Here is a 16,849-nt window from a genome sequence, read left to right on the forward strand (position 1 = left end):
GTAGTAGAACGAAGGACTTAAAGAAAGAGACCATGATAAAATATTGTTGTTTTATATGGACCAAAGAACCTATCCGCGCCCCCTCGGTAGTTTGGCCCGAGTATGGGTCTGATGAAGACTGGGTGTGTCAAATCCTAAATGTATATGTTAACAGAAAACAACCGTTTGACCCAGAGGAGAGCAAATATGCCACCGCCTGGTTGGCGGGAGACGGCGAGAGTCCCACGCGTCTCTATCCTCTGACTCCCCAAACAGACCCGAGGAAGCCCCAGAAGTCTTGGGACATCCTCACCGACGGTTTGCCACCGTCTTCCCCGCCCCCGTATATACCACCCGCGCACGACCAGGCGTCCAGTGCGGACCTACCTCCTGCGATGGATAATTCCGAGTCCCAGCAGGCTACGACCAGTGAGGAAGGGACTGCTGGGGGGTGTACAGGAGGGGGCACAGAACTCACCCCAGGCACTAGGAAATCAGTCCGACTCGAGATGCGGAGAGGTCGAGAAGAGGGATTGAGAGCTGGGAGGAGTGATAATATTGAACAGCTGAACCCCTTACGAGAGGTGCCGTTTGGGAACGAACGGACCGGGTTTGTAGTACAACCTTTAAATTCTGGGGATATCCGGCATCTCCGTAATGAACTACCCCGTCTACTGGACGACCCCGTCAGTGTGGGAATACAACTGGACCAATTTCTGGGGCCCAGTATATACACATGGGCTGAACTGCAGGCCATGATGAGAATACTATTTAATTACGATGAAATTGTTATGATCCGGAATAGTGCAATGGCCATTTGGGATAGGGAGCATCAGGACGGCCCTCAGCGTGGAGAGCAGAAGTACCCCTTAGAGGACCCCCGGTGGGATCATAACGACGCGGGGGGAAGGGCCAATATGACAGACCTCAGAAGCCTTATAATCAGGGGGATCCAAACCTGCGTGCCCAAACAGCGGAATTTAGCAAAAGCATTTGAAGTTGGACAGAAAAAGGATGAATCCCCGAGTGAGTTTTTAGACCGTTTGCGGGAGTCCATGCGAAAGTATTCAGGTTTAGACCCCGATGGGGAAATAGGCAAGAGCATGCTTAAGGTGCACTTTGTGACTAAGTCATGGCCTGACATTCAGAAGAAATTACAGAAAGTGGAGGATTGGGCTGAAAAGGATGTTGCAGAATTATTACGGGAAGCACAGAAGGTGTACGTTCAGAGGGATGTAATAAGGGAGAAACATAAGACAAAAATGATGGTGGCAGCCGTACGGGAAGCTTGTAAGTCCACCGGAATGGGGGAGGGAGATTATGGGGTGGAAAGAGGAACGTCGAAGAAAAGTTGGAGAGGGAGAGAAGCGAGACGGGGCAGAAGTGAGAGAGGAGGATCTTATGGAATTGAGCGCCCTCAGAAGGCTGGATGTTACCATTGCGGGAAACTGGGACACTTCAAAAGGGATTGTCCCGAGTTTAAAAGGGAAAGAGAAGGGATGTATGAAATGGAGTGTGAACAAATGGATTAGGGAAGTCAGGGGAGGATCGGAACACGGGCCTACCAAGAACCCCTGGTAAATTTACGGGTGGGCCCATTTAGACAAGATGTTACCTTCTCAGTTGACACAGGCGCTGGCAGGTCCTCAATTCCCCTCCATCCGAGGGGGGTTGGCTTCCAAGCTAAAACATTAAACATTTCAGGAGTTAAGGGTGGGGTTTTTAATGCGAAAATATTCGAACCACAACCCTTGTGGCTGGAGGAGGAGGAACTCCAGGTGGAACTCCTTCACCTCCCCCATCTTCCCTATGGGTTGTTGGGACGGGATTTGATAGTCCGTTTCGGATTGCGAATAGAAGTGGGAGAAGAGGAAGAATTAGCCGTTACCATGTCATACCTTAGTGAGTCCCGATTGACAGAGATAGACCCTAGGGTTTGGGTCGCCAAAGGGAACCGGGGGGGACTCGCAATTCGACCTGTGGAGGTAAAATTAAAGCCCCAGAGCCCCGACGTCAGAGTGCGCCAATACCCCATCTCTTGGGAAGGGAGGCAGGGCCTGAAGACAGTTATGGAAGACCTAATAAAAGATGGATTGGTAGAGCCCTGTATGTCACGATACAATTCCCCAATCCTTCCGGTCCGGAAGTCGGATGGGAGCTACCGAATGGTCCAAGACCTAAGGGAGGTAAATAAAGTTGTCCAAGTACGGCACCCTGTGGTACCGAACCCATACACTATTCTGGGGCGAATTCCCCCGGACCACGGCTGGTTTAGTGTTATAGACTTAAAGGATGCCTTCTGGGCGTGTCCCCTGGACAAGGACAGTAGGGATCTTTTTGCTTTTGAATGGGAGGATCCTGATACTGGCAGAAAACAACAGTACAGGTGGACCGTGCTCCCCCAAGGATTCACTGAGTCCCCGACTCTGTTCGGGCAGATTCTGGAACAATTATTGGAGGGACTAACCTTGTCCCCGGCCCTTAAGCTTATACAATACGTGGACGATCTCCTTTTATCCGGACCGGCGGAGGAGGACGTCCTACTTGGGACTAATGCCCTGTTAAATTACCTAGCTGAGCAGGGTTTAAGAGTGAGTCAGAAGAAGCTCCAATATGTTGAGAAAGAGGTTAAGTACCTGGGACACTTGATAAGCCAGGGACAGAAACGAATAAGTCCGGAAAGAGTGCGGGCAATAATCGAACTAGGCCTCCCAACGACCAAGAGGGAGTTGCGGAAGTTCTTGGGACTCTTAGGCTATTGTCGGTTATGGATAGACGACTATGCCCCCCTTACTAAAGACTTGTATCTAAAACTCATTGAGGAGGCACCCAACAGAATACAATGGGAGGAGGAGGAGAAAAAGTTAATTGAAATCCTAAAAGGAAAATTGATGGCCGCACCTGTTTTAAGCTTGCCGGATTTTAGTAAGACATTTCGCCTCTTTGTGAACTCCAGAAAGGGAACCGCTCTTGGAGTATTGACCCAGGACTGGGGGGGTAAAAGGAAGCCCGTGGCTTTCCTGTCAAAAATTCTGGATCCAGTCTCCCGAGGGTGGCCGGAGTGTGTCCAAGCGGTGGCAGCCACGGCAAAGCTGGTAGAGGAAAGCAGGAAGTTGACTTTCGGGGCCCCCTTGACAGTCACTACTCCCCACCAGGTTCGAACTATCCTGAATCAGAAGGCCGGGAGGTGGCTGACTGACTCGAGAATTCTGAAATATGAAGCCATATTGTTAGACCGAGAAGACCTCCGAATAGAAGTCGGGGGCTGCCAGAACCCGGCGGACTTTCTTTGGAAAGGGGAAGGCGAGGAGGAACTGGAACACTGCTGTTCAGACATAATAGAGTACCAGAGTAAAGTGAGGGAAGATCTGAGGGATACCCCCTTACATGCAGGTAGGCGGTGGTACATTGATGGGTCCTCTCGAGTGATAGATGGGAAGAGACACAACGGTTATGCAGTCATTAGTGAGACTGGTTGGGAATTAGTGGAAAGTGGACGGCTACCGAATGCCTGGTCCGCACAAACGTGCGAATTGTACGCCTTGCACCGAGCTCTGAGGAATTTAAAGGGAATAGCTGGGACAATCTACACTGACTCTAAGTATGCCTTTGGGGTAGTACACACCTTTGGGAAGATCTGGAAAGAAAGGGGAATGATAAATAGTAGAGGAAAGGAGTTGGTCCACGAGGAACTAGTAGCCATGATCTTGGAGGATTTGTTGCTGCCACAAGAGATTGCTGTAGTACATGTGAAAGGACACCAGAAAGACGATAAAATAGAGACCCTGGGGAATCAATTGGCAGATGAACAGGCAAAATTGGCTGGGATGGGGAAGGATGTAATAAACTGCCTGGTAAGGATTCCACAGATATCCGAAATTACCGAAGTGCCCACGTTTACTGACAAAGAAGAAACTCTTCTCGCGTCTCTGGGGGGTACAAAGGATAGGGAAGGCAAGTGGACCTTACCCGATGGCCGCCAGCTACTAAATCGACCGTTGACGCGGGACATTATTGCCCGTTTACACCAAGGGGGTCACTGGGGCGCCCAGGCACTGTGTGATGCCTTCCTGCGCCGATATGCTCACCCTGGTCTGTACACGGTAGCCAAGCAGGTCACAGGAGATTGCATAACGTGTCGAAAGATTAACAAAAGGGGGCTGCGGCAGCATGCAAGACAAGGGGGTAGGAGTCCGGCCTATAGGCCGTTTGAGTATGTTCAGGTAGATTACACTGAGCTCCCCCCCATAGGTCGCCTGAAGTATCTATTAGTAGTGGTAGATCACCTGACAGGATGGGTGGAAGCTTTCCCCACTACCACGGCAACGGCAACTCAGGTTAGCAAGATTCTACTCGAGCAAATCATCCCACGATTTGGGCTACCCCGCGCTATTGACTCTGACCAGGGGAGCCACTTCACCTCGACCGTCCTCCAGAATGTAGTGCAAGCAATGGGGATTGACTGGGATTTGCACACCCCCTGGCATCCCTCCTCCTCGGGCAAGGTCGAAAGAATGAACCAGACCATCAAAAAGCAGCTAACCAAGCTCACTAGTGAAATCGGCCTGCCTTGGACCAAATGCCTACCCCTTGCCCTGTTGCAAATTCGCACCCAGCCAAGGCGGGATTTGGGCGTCTCCCCTTTCGAAATGTTATTTGGCCTCCCGTTCCATGGGCCGAAGGGGGAACCTCCTGTATTTGAGTCTCGGGGTATGTTTGTGCAAAAATATGTGGTGGCTCTGGGGTCTGCTCTATCTCGTTTACGCCAACAGGGACTTTTGGCACAGACGCCGCCCCTCGAGTTTGCGGTGCACACCGTCAAGCCGGGTCAGTGGGTCCTGATTAAAAGCTGGAAGCAACGTACCCTCGAACCAACTTGGGATGGTCCCTTCCTGGTACTTTTGACGACCGAAACGGCTGTCCGTACGGCCGAAAAGGGCTGGACACATTACACTCGAGTCAAGGGACCAGTGCCACAACCGACGGAGGACGAACGAACCTCTCTGACAAAGGCATCTAAGGAACAGAGACCCTGAGAACGAACTAATCGGACTTTGGCGAGTCTAAAGGAACTGTGCCCTCGGGCTACGGGTGTCGCGACAAAATGCGGTCAATCGTATTGTTAACTTGCTATGCCATTGTCCTTGGGCTGGGTCGTAGTGTGCGTGTTACCCAATTTGGCCTCTGGTTAAAACAAGCAGAGGACCGTCAGTGGTTCACCATCTCCGTGCTTGCCAACCAATCAACACAGACACTTAGCTTAGACCTATGTGAGTTGGTGCCCTGTAGGACTAAAAGTCAACTGAATCAAACTAAGCAGAATCTAGAGACAGAAAGGGGATTCCAGGGTCAGACGTTAGTATTACAATTGCATGGTAGGGAAGGCCTAAGTAGGCCTCCATCCCCCGGGGTCCAGGCTATGGTGTCAGTTGTCCGTGATCCCATCACCCCTGGACGGGATTGTGGGCAGAATCAGTGCAATCCGCTTTATCTCACCATAAAGAACTTGGAAAAGAACGAGGCGAGACTTAATAGAACAATACTGGGTATTAGAGTTGGGGGCCAGGCAGGATGGGGGGGAATGCAGCTGTGCTGCACGTATATCACGGTCATTGAAGCTGAGTCTGGGGGCTCATCCACCACTGATAAGCAGGAAAAGATTAGAATAATTGAGACAACGGATTTGGAAAAGACCTTTGAAATAGAAACGGGATACGGGGAGGCGAATGCCTGGATGGAATGGGTCAAATATACTGTGAGGAGCATAAAAAAGAGTGATTGCTACGCATGCACGAGTGCCCGCCCTAACCCTCAGGTGGTCCCATTCCCGCTGGGATGGGAGAAACACCCACGAGCCATGGACTGCATGATAAGGCTGTACCAGGACCGAGAGGCCTGGAACGACCCCACTTGTCCACCCTTGAGTTTGAAGTTTCCCCCCGTCAGGTCTGAGGGGGCGCCCCGCCCGCCATCATTCTCAGGGGTAACGGGTACGCACCAGGCCTGCGTCTCTCGGACGGGACTACAGTGGGATGACGATGTGGGGACATTTGACAAGTGCAGTGGATCAATCCGGCTGGTCAATGAAACTACCGGGGGCGGGAATTACTCCCACATTCATGTACCTAGGGCAGACCTCTGGTGGTACTGTGGTGGGAGGGTTCTGAGACCGACCCTGCCCCAAAAATGGACGGGCACTTGTGCGATCGTTCAATTGGCCATCCCATTCACCCTGGCATTCGAAAAACAAGAGCGACCCCGTTCTAGTGGAAGAACTGAGAGAGCTTTGGAGACCTCTTTCGATGATAACATATATTTAGATGCCATAGGGGTCCCCAGGGGTGTTCCTGACGAATACAAGGCTAGGAACCAGATAGCGGCGGGTTTTGAGTCGTCACTGTTCTGGTGGGTGACCATCAATAAGAATGTGGATTGGATTAATTATATTTACTACAATCAGCAGAGGTTCATTAATTATACCCGGGATGCAGTGAAAGGAATAGCAGAACAACTGGACGCCACTAGTAGGATGGCGTGGGAAAATAGGTTGGCCTTAGACATGATGTTGGCAGAGAAGGGGGGTGTTTGTGTCATGATAGGCACTCAGTGCTGCACTTTCATCCCCAACAACACAGCCCCTGATGGGTCCATCACCCGCGCCCTGGATGGACTCACCACATTGGCGGACGAGCTGGCCGAAAACTCGGGCATCGACTCTGGCCTCACGGACTGGTTGGAAGCTTGGTTCGGTAAATGGACGGGGGTGGTCGTTCCCTTTCTTGTCTCATGTATAGTGGTGGCAGGGGTACTCACTGCCCTTGGGTGTTGCGTTATTCCCTGTGTCCGGGGATTAACTCAACGACTGATCGAAACCGCCCTTACTAAGAAGGATGTTCCCTATGGGCAGATTGAACGAATAAATCTCGAGATGGAACAACGTGAATCCCTCTTGGGCGGGGGTAGTATTAGAGAAGGGCAGTTTGATGAACAAGCTCGGGAGTTATTAAATGCCCTGGAGAAGAAACTTACGGTTGAAAAATTACAGGCCGTAAGAAAAGACACGGGGGATTTGTAGGGGGTAGTGTAATTTTTAAACGGTTAGCTGCCTTTTGGTCTTTTCTACCTCATAGTAAACACAAGCAGACACTCGAAACTGTTGCCGGACCTCCCCCACGTTTATATGAATGAAACAGTTGTAACAGCTTTCCTCGATAGTTGAGAGGCCGCCCTTAACCACAGTTGTACAACATCATCCATATAAGGGAAGAATGGGAAGCTCAAACACTGATTGGCCAAGTGAATGATAAAAGAATCGCAGGCACCAGAACCCAAAAAAGGAAAACAGTGCGGAATCCGAGCACTCGTTGGTCAAGGCAGCAGTAGTAAACCCAGCCCACATATACATGTATATAATGCGTGGAGATTACTATGCTTGTGTGTGTGTACCTTTGGGAACAGCACCCGACTTTGCAAAGTTGAATGAAAAGTTTTGGACTGACTCCTCCGTGTCTTTGTTCCTGGGAAGGGAAATGAAAAGTGCCGTAGATGGGGCTGGATAGCCACCTATCTCGCACAATCTCCATCTGCTATTCTTCATTCCACTATCCCAGCAGTACTGGTCATCCTGTTGTATCATAGATAACCTTCTTCACTGTCCACTTTACGACCAATTTCAGTGACACCCAGAAACCTTACTTACCAGGAAACCAATATTTCCATTCAAACCATTTATCCAAATGACAAATAACAGGGGACCCACTCCACCGCTGGTCACATACCTCCAGTCAGAAAAACATGTCTACCGTCACCCTCTGTCTCCTACCATCAAGTAAATTTTGTATCCAGTTGACTAGCTCCTCCTGAATGCCATATCCTTTTACACTGATCTGATCTTATTACCCAGTTTACCATACAGAACGTAGAACACAGAACACTACAGCACAAGACCCTTCGGCCATGATGCTATGCCAGCCTTTTATCCGACTGCAAGATCAAACTAGCCTACATACCCTTCATTTTACTACTATCCATGTGTCTGTCCAAGAGTTTATTAAATGTCCCGAATGTGTCTAATTTTACTTCCACCATTGGCAGTCCATCCAACCACCTAACATTCTCTATCCTCTTATCCATCTTCCAATCACCTTAAAAATTTGCCGCCTTGTAATAGCCATTTCAGCCATCAGAGGAAAAATCTCTCACTATTCACTCTCTCTGTGCCTCTCATCACCTTGTTCACCTCTACCAAGTCACCCCACCCCCTTCTTCACTCCCATGAGAAAAGCCTTAGCTCCCTCAAACGTTCTCCATAAGAAATGCCCTCCATTCCAGGCAACATCCTGGTAAATCTCCTATGCACGCTCTCTAAAACTTGCACATCGTTCCTGTAAAGATGAGACAAGAACTGAACACAATATTCCAAGTGTGGTCTCACCAGGTCACTATAAAGATGCAGTAAAACCCAACGGCTCTTGAAATCAATCCCCTTGCTAAGGAAAGCCAACACAACATATGAGTTTTTAACAACCCTATCAATGTGCGTGGCAACTTTGAGGGATCTATGGACATGGACCCCATGATCTCTCTGTTCCTCCACAATGCCAAGTATTTTGCCTTTTAACGCTGTATTCTATATTCATGTTCGACCTTCCAGAATAAATCAATTCACACTTTTCCAGATTGAACTCCATCTGCAACTTCCAGCCCAGCTTTGCGTCCTGTCAATGTCGCATTACAACCTCCAACAGCCCTCCACATTCCCCACGACTCCACCAACCTTCAGGTGAATGGCAAACTTACTAACCCACTCTCCAACATCCACATCCAAATCGTTTACAAACATCACAGAGAGCAGAGTTCCAGAGCCGATTGTGACAGAGCCGATTGTTACTGGTCACTGAGCTCCAGGCTCAATACTGTCCATTTGCTGCCATACTCTGTCTTCTCTGGGCCATCCGATCCTGCATCCAGACAGACAGATTTCCCTGTATCCCAATCATCCGTCTTTTCTGAATGAGCCATCAACGTATTCTGTCATACCCTGAAAGAATTAAATAAGGTTTGTGAGGCATGACCTGCCCATCACAAACCCATGCTGTCTCTAATTTAACTATGGTTTTCCAAGTAGTCATAAATCCTTTCTTTAGAGTCCTCGCCAATAATCTGCACACCACAAACATTAGACCAAATCTGTAATTCCCAGAATTCTACCTCCGTAATATGGTCCAGACGTTGCAAATCTTCTCTCCTCTGTCATGTTCCCCAGAAGGGCACAGAAGGGTGGTGGGTGTTACAGAGTTAGGGAGGGATATCAGGACAAGAGGATTTTGCAGACATTAGGAGGGTTGCAATGCCAAAAGGAGGCTTCAGTAAATGTGAGGTTTCATGGTGATGAAGGCATTTGAGGAGGGAGGGAGGGAGGATTGTAGGGAAATGAGAGGTTTCACAGTTTAGGTGGTTTGTTAGGACTGAAAGAGGTTACTGAGTCGGGGAGGTTTAAGCACTGGTGGTTGTTACATAAACATGGTTTAGGTTGCAATGCAGGAAGAGGATTCAGGAAGCTGGAGAGTGTGGGGTCTGAACGAGGTTACACAAATGGGAAAAGTTGTCAGAGGTAGAGGTGTTTACAGAGACAGCAATGGTCTGATCTGGAGCAGAGGACACAGATTGGGAGGAATGTGGGGACTGGAGGTGGTTTCACAGGGAGGGAGGACCATAGACCCACAGGAGGTTACAGAAATGTGGAGAGCTGTAGGGATGACGGGTTCATGGAGTTGGGAATGTTGGAGGGATGGAGAAGTTTACAGGGATAAGGACGTTTGTAGGGCAGGGCTGGATCACAGACAGGGACTGTTTTAGGCAGCTGAGCAGATTACAGAGATAAAATGGTTTGCATCATCTGGCGGAACTAACAGAGATATGCACGGTAGTCGTTACTGAAGATGTTTATAGATATAGGAAGGCTTAGGTTCTGGGGGTTATTTAGACATGGAGGTTGTGGAATCTGGATTCTTTTTTGAGAGATTGGGTAGCAAGTTTGGTTGGAGACAGTTTCACAGATAAGGGAGCATAGCACAAACAGGAGGAAGTTCCTGCGGTAAGGAGGGTTCGAGTGGAGAGTGATGTTTACACAGATAGGGGTGTAAGAGCTGGAGAAGGTTATAGAGATGAGTAAATGTTTGGAGATACAGGAGGAGCTTACATTGACAGGGTTGGTGATAGTGACGGGAGTATGTTACATTGTTAATGAATCTTGTAGGAACAGGACCAGGATAGGCACAGGCATTGGAGTGGGATCTACAGATCGGGAGTGTTGCAGGGACCTGAGAGGATAACACAGATAGGGATGGTGGTAGTGTCTCCAAAGACTGATGGTGTTTTAGGGACTGGAAGAGGTTTGGTAGATAGGGAGGGCTGTAAGAGCTGCAGGAGCTTATGGAGAGTTGAAGAGTTGGAGCAGTTCACAGAGGGAGGGTTCTCCGACAGGAGTAGGTTACAGATAGTGAGGGTTGTGTGGCCTGAGAAAGTTAAAGAGAGGGGAGTTTTCGGGACTGGAAGAGATTACACTGACAGGGACAGTTGAAGAGACTGTAGCAAAAATGCATGGAGAAGGTTACACAAATAGGGAGGTGAGTAGGGACTGAAGGTGAATACACAAACATGGAGGGTTGTATTGTTAGAATGAGCTGAGAGGGATAGGGACCGGTGTAGGGATTTACACAGATAGGGAAGTTTGTGTTTTTGGAGGTTATACTGATACAGACAGTGTTAAAGAGTGTTTAATGGACTACAGAGGAGCTCAGAGAAAATGAATAATAGGGAGTGGAGGAGATTACAGACACAGAGATGGCTGTCGGTTTGAAAAGAGCTTCTACAGATCCTCGGTGCTGTCAGGCTGAAGGGAGGTTACAATAATAAGGGTTACCGACACTTAATGACTTTTTTTGATATAGAGAAAGTTTCAGAACGGGACTGCCAAAAGGAAGTACAGTGATTGGGAGTGATGTAACAAATGACAATAGTTATAGAGAGGGTTCTAAAAACAGGAAGCGGTAACAGTCATATCGAGTTTGGTAAGGACTGGAGAAACTTACATCAGCAAGGAATGTTTTAGAAACTGTTGGAGATTACACATATATGGGGAGTATTGGGGATGAGGCAATGTTCAAGAGACAGGGATGGTTGACAGGACTGGACAATAACCTGAATAGAATCTCCACACAGTGTGGAAACAGGCCATTCGTCCCAACAAGTCCACACCAACCCTCTAAAGACCATCCTAACCAGACCCATCCCTCTCCCTGTCCAGTAAACCCTGCATTCCTCATGGTGAACTCACATAAACCACACTTGCCTGAATACTACAGTCAATTTATGATGGCCAATCACGTATCGTGCAAATGTTGGACTTTGGCAGGAAACCAGAGCACCCAGAAGAAACCCAAACAGTCAGGGCGAGAACAGGAAAAGTCCACACAGACAGTCGGCCAAGGCTGGAATTGAAGCCAGATTCCAGACACAGTGAGGCTGATTATACAGAGCACTGCAGAGATTGGACTAGGTCACCAAGTTCACAACGGTTTATTGGAACAGGAGGAAAATATAGTCAGGAACAGGAGAAGCTTACATGGATGGCGTCCATGAGAGGGGCTGGAGGAGGTGAACGCAATAGGGAGGGTTGTGCATTCTCTCGACAATTAGAGATAGGGACGGTTGGGGAGACTGGATGTAGTTAGTCATACTCAGAGCTGTACACACTCTGAGTAATGGCAGATGGAGTTTACTTCTGATCACTGTGAGGTAATGCACTGTGGGAAGTCTCATAAGCGAAGGATATAAATCATGAAGGATAGGTCCTCCTGGAGAACTGAGTAACACCGGGACCTTGGTGGGCAAGTCCCTGCATGTCTGAAGGTGTCAGCACAGGTTGACAGAGTGGGGAAGGCACCTGAACTGGGAGCAGGAGGGGGACCCACATCCTGATGGGGCGAATTGTTAGAGCTGCTTGAGAGGATATAATCTAATCTGGCAGGGTGTTGGACCTTAAACAGTCATAAGGCCAGGAAGAAGATTGAGGTTGGTGCACAAGTTAAAGACAGCAATTTCAGCAGACAAGGCAGGCAAGAACATAGCAGGGAATGGGGGAGGGGGAACTGATGATTAAACTGCATTTATTTCAATGCAAGAGGCCTGACAGCAAAAGAAAATGAATTTAGTGCATGGATTGGAACATGGGACTGGGAGATTACAGTTATTACAGAAACACAGCTGATGGAGGGACAGGACTGGCAGTTCATTGTTTCAAGGTGGAGGTGCTACAGGAAGCATCAAAGGGGAGGCAAGAGAGGACGTGTGTTGGTGGGTTTTGATTGCATGAATCATTACATCAGTACCTAGAGAGGATATTCCTGTGGGATCACCCAGTGACGCTATGTTAGTGGAACTGAGAAATAAGAATGGGTCATCGCTCTGACACGATTGTCCTACTGACCCCAAATAGTCAGTGGCAGACGGAGGAACAAACATATCAAGAGATCTCAAATATCAGTCATAATAATAGGGCTGTTATGGTTGGGGTTTTTAAACTTTCCAAACCCAGACTGGGACTGCCAGTGTTCAGTGTTTGCAAGGAAAGAATTTGGTAATTGCATTCCAGAAAACTCCTCATCAATATGTAAATGGCCTGAAAAGAGAAAGGGGCAAAACCTGACCTCCCCTTGGGAAACAAGTTAGGAAAAGGGACTGAGGTGTGAGTGGGAAAGCATTTTGCCAAAGTAACTCAAGTCTATTCGTTTGAAAATAGCGATGGAAAAGGACAGGGCTGGTCCACAGGTTCAAGTTATAAAATGAGGCCAGACTAATCTTGATAATATTAGCCAGGAACTCTCAAAAGGTGATTGGGGAGTCCATTTGCAAGGAAAGGGAAGTCTGGCAAGTGAGAATAATTTAAAAGTGAGATAAACTGATCGATCACCACCAGAACGTTCCTGTTTGTGTGCAGGCCAATGCTGACAGCGTTTGTAAACACTGGCCGTCCATTGAGGGTCTGGTCAAGGAAAAGGGGGCAACATGTAAGGTATAGGCAGCTGGAGCAAGGGAATCCCTGAGGATCACAGGGGCTTTAGGAATACACTTTGGGTAGAAATCAGGAATGCAGAAAGGGTACATTAAATAGCCTCAGCAGAGAATGATAAGGAGAATCCAAAAGTGATTGTACAAATATATTAAGAGTAAAAGAGTAACTCGAGACAAAATAGTATCCCTTAAAGATCAATGAGACCATTGGTGTGTGGAACTGCAGGATATGTCTAAGACCTTAAACACATTTTTTACTCCAGAACGTATTGTGGACAAAGACTGGAGAACTCAGGGAACAAGAGTAATATGTTAGACCACATTTGGAGTTCTCTGCAATTCCAGTGTCCACGCTTTAGGAATGATGGAAGGCGCAGAGGGGAATGGTCTCTGCGTAACGCAGAAAGAGGTGGGGAGGGAAATATGTCTCTGGTCGTGGGGTCTGACTTTAGGTAGCAGAAATAACAGAGGTTAATGCGCTGTATCTGGAGATTAGTGGGGTGGAAGGTGAAGACCGCAGGGTTACATTCTTTATTGTGGTTGGATGGGTGGGGTAAAGATGTAGGTGCTGGATGTGGAGGGTATGTGTTGGAGGGCATTGTTGATCAAGTCAGAGGAAAATTACGGTCCTTGAAGGAGGCCTTTCTGGGATGTCCTGGAATAGAATCCAAAGAGTTTAAACAAATATATCACAGACAAAAGATTAACTGGACCAGAGAATAGGATCCCTTAAAGGTCAACAAGGCTTTCTATGGAACCACAGAGGGTGCGAAAGATATGCAAATATTTCACGTCAGTTTTACTGGAGAAGTATATGGAAGCTCGAGAGATTGGAGAAATAAACAGTGATAACTTGAAAAGTATCCATGTTACAGAGGAGGTGGTACTGGATGTCTTAAATCGCATCAAGGTGGATAAAGCCCTGGAACCTGATCAGGTGTATCCTGGAACTTTCTGGAAATCTAGGGAACTGATTGTTGGGCCTCTCCTGAGGTATTTGTATCGTTGATAGCGACAGGTGAGATGCCATTATTTTTAAAAGGTGGTGAGGAGAGGCCATGGAACAAGAAAATAGTGAGCCTGAAGTCAGTGGCAGGCAAGGGATTCTGAGGGACAGGATATTCATCTATTTGGAAAGGTAAGGAATGATCAGGGAGTCAATGTGGCTTTGTACATGCACAATTGTGTCTCACTAACTTGAGTGAGTGTTTTGAAGTGACAAAGAAAATATTTAAGCCAGGTGGTGAATGTTGTTTATATGGACATTCAACAAGGTTCCACAAAGCAGACTGGTTAGCAGGGTTAGATAACATGGAATGCAGGGAGAGCAAGCCATTACAAAACTGCCTTGAAGGTAGGAGACAGAGGATGATGGAGGGTTGCTTTGCGGACTGGAGGCCTGTGAGCAGCAATGTGCTGCAAGGATGGATATTGGGCCCTTAAATAAATGACTTGGATGTGAATATATGAGGTATGGTCAGTAGGTTTACAGAAGACATCAAAATTGGAGTTGTAGAATGAAGAAGGTTAGTTCAGAATACAACAGGATCTTGATCAGATGAGCCATTGGAGCAAGGAATGGCAGACGGAGTTCAATTTAGATAAATGCGAGCTGTTGTAGTTTGGAAAGGCAAATCAGTGCAGGACTTATACACTTAATGGTCAAGTCCTGGGGAACATTGCTGAACAAAGGGACCTTGGAATGCAGGTTCATAGTTCCTTGAAAGTAGAGTCACAGGCAGGCAGGGTAGTGAATGCAGCATTTGATGCGCTCCCCGTTATTGGTCAATGCATTGAATGCAGCTGTTGTGATGTCATATTGTGGCTGTACAGGGCACTGATTACAGCTCTTCTGGAATTCTGTTTTCAGTTCCAATCTCCCTGTTCTTGGAATAATGTTGAGAAACTTGAAAGGGTTCAGAAAATATTTGCAAGGATTTTGCATGGTTGGATGGTTTGAGCTATTGGGAAAGGCTGAATAGGCTGGGACTATTTTCTCTGGAGAGTTGGAGGCTGAGAAGTGATCTCATAAAATCATGAAGGGCATGGAAAAGTGAGCAGTCAGGGACTTTTTCCCAAGTTCGGTGGTTCCAGAACTAGAGGGTACAGGCTTAAGGTGAGAGTGAAAAGATTTATAAGGGATCTCAGGGGCATCTTATTCATGTTGAGGGCATTGCAAGTATGGAATGATCTGCCAGAGGAAGGGGTGGAGGCTAGTACAATTGCAGCATTTAAAAGGCATTTGATTGGGTACATGAAAAGGAAGGTTTTAGAGGGATAAGGGTGAACCGCTGGCAAATGGGACTCCATTAACGCTTTCCGTTATTGGTCAATGCATTGAATACAGAAGCTGGGGCGCCATATTGTGGCTGGACAGGACGTTGATTAAGCCACTTCTGGAATTCTGTTTTCAGTTTGAATTAATCTGTTCTGTGAAGGTTGTTGTGAAACTTGAAAAGGTTTGGACAAGATTTACAAAAACGTTGCCAGGACTGGAGGATTTGGGCTACAGGGACAGGCTGAATAGGCTGTGGCTATTTTCTCTGGAGAGTCAAAGACTGAGAGGTGACTTCATGGAGATTTATAAAATCACGAGGGGTGTGAATAAGGTGAGCAACCGGGGTCCTATTTCCTCAGGTTAGGTGGGTCCAAAACTAGAGCACCTGGGTTTAAGTTGAGAGGGCAAACAATTAAAAAGGGATCTAAATGGCAACGTTTTCAAGCTGAGTGTGGTGTGTGTATGGGCGGAGCTACCAGATGAATTAGTGGAGCCTGATAAAATCACAACATCTAAAAGGTTTCCAAACGGGTACATGAATAGGAAGGGTTTTGATGGATACAGGCCAATAGCTGGGAAATGGGAATCCATTAGTTTAGGATTCCTTGTTGGCACGGACGAGTTGGACTGAAGGTCTGTTTCTTTGATCTTAATAAATTAAGATGCATTCCTCTCTTTTGTGGAGAGCTAGCTGAAGCACAGATAATTATCCTTGGGGCTAAGAAGGTGAAGCAGTGATTTCGATCTGGTGCAGATTTGGTTCCAAGGTCTTGAATCTGCAGAGAGAGAGAGAGGAATTGTTAACACTGTCACAATTTTTAGTAACTACTTTCAAGTAATTGGCAAATAATGCAAGGTGATAATGTGAACTCAGTAAGTTCTGAGCATCTGGAACAGTCTGAACGACACAAATTCAGCAGGTGTTCTGAAACAGACTTAGAATTTTACTTTTTAAGGAAAGATTTGGGGAGTTATGGGCACATGGGAGGGGATTTGGGACAGATTTGCAGCATCTCCAAAGGGAGAGAGTACAGCCCCAATGGGCTGAATAGCCCCCAGGCCCTGTGCTCTGTGATACTGACCCATTCTCTGTGAATGATGAAGCTCATCCCAGGGCAGAGAGAGGGATTAGCCCTCCATTCTCATCAAAATGGGGCCCGGCTGATTGACGGCAGCTCCAGACCAATGGGAGGAGAATCTGTGTGGTCCTGCAGCCAATGGGATTGAATGATGGGTGTGGCCAGCAAGACAACAACTGTCCATGAGCTGTGCAGGTGCAGTGTCACTGTTTGGGGTTGGGAGAGACAGCAGAGATTGGGACAGAGGTTGTTGGACCTGAATTACAAACTCCCCGAAAATTAAAACCAAAAGAACTGCGGAAGATGTCAATCAGAAACAACAACCAGGAGGTTCTGGAAAAGCTCAGCAGGTCTGGCAGTATCTGTGAAGAGAAATCAGAGTTAAAGTTTCAGACCCAGTGTCCCTTCCTCAGGACAGATGTTTCTGAGAAAAAAAGTC

The 16,849-nt window shown here is 47.5% G+C and overlaps 1 protein-coding gene across 1 annotated transcript; it reads left to right on the forward strand.

Moving 5' to 3' along the window:
• The first annotated feature begins 2,870 nt into the window (after positions 1–2,870).
• On the forward strand, positions 2,871–7,478 carry LOC140454074 (protein NYNRIN-like). Its single transcript, XM_072549024.1, has 2 exons — positions 2,871–5,249; positions 6,615–7,478. Exon 1 carries the CDS (start codon positions 2,871–2,873, stop codon positions 5,013–5,015), a length of 2,145 nt encoding a protein of 714 aa, XP_072405125.1. The 3' UTR covers positions 5,016–5,249; positions 6,615–7,478.
• The last annotated feature ends 9,371 nt before the right edge of the window (positions 7,479–16,849 follow it).

This window comes from Chiloscyllium punctatum, chromosome 28 (genome assembly GCF_047496795.1).
Source record: "Chiloscyllium punctatum isolate Juve2018m chromosome 28, sChiPun1.3, whole genome shotgun sequence".
Classification (NCBI taxonomy): Eukaryota; Metazoa; Chordata; class Chondrichthyes; order Orectolobiformes; family Hemiscylliidae; genus Chiloscyllium; species Chiloscyllium punctatum.

Bases quoted from the DNA above. Each gene is read 5' to 3' on its own strand.
- LOC140454074 (XM_072549024.1), top strand. From the start codon at position 2,871: ATGGCCGCACCTGTTTTAAGCTTGCCGGATTTTAGTAAGACATTTCGC.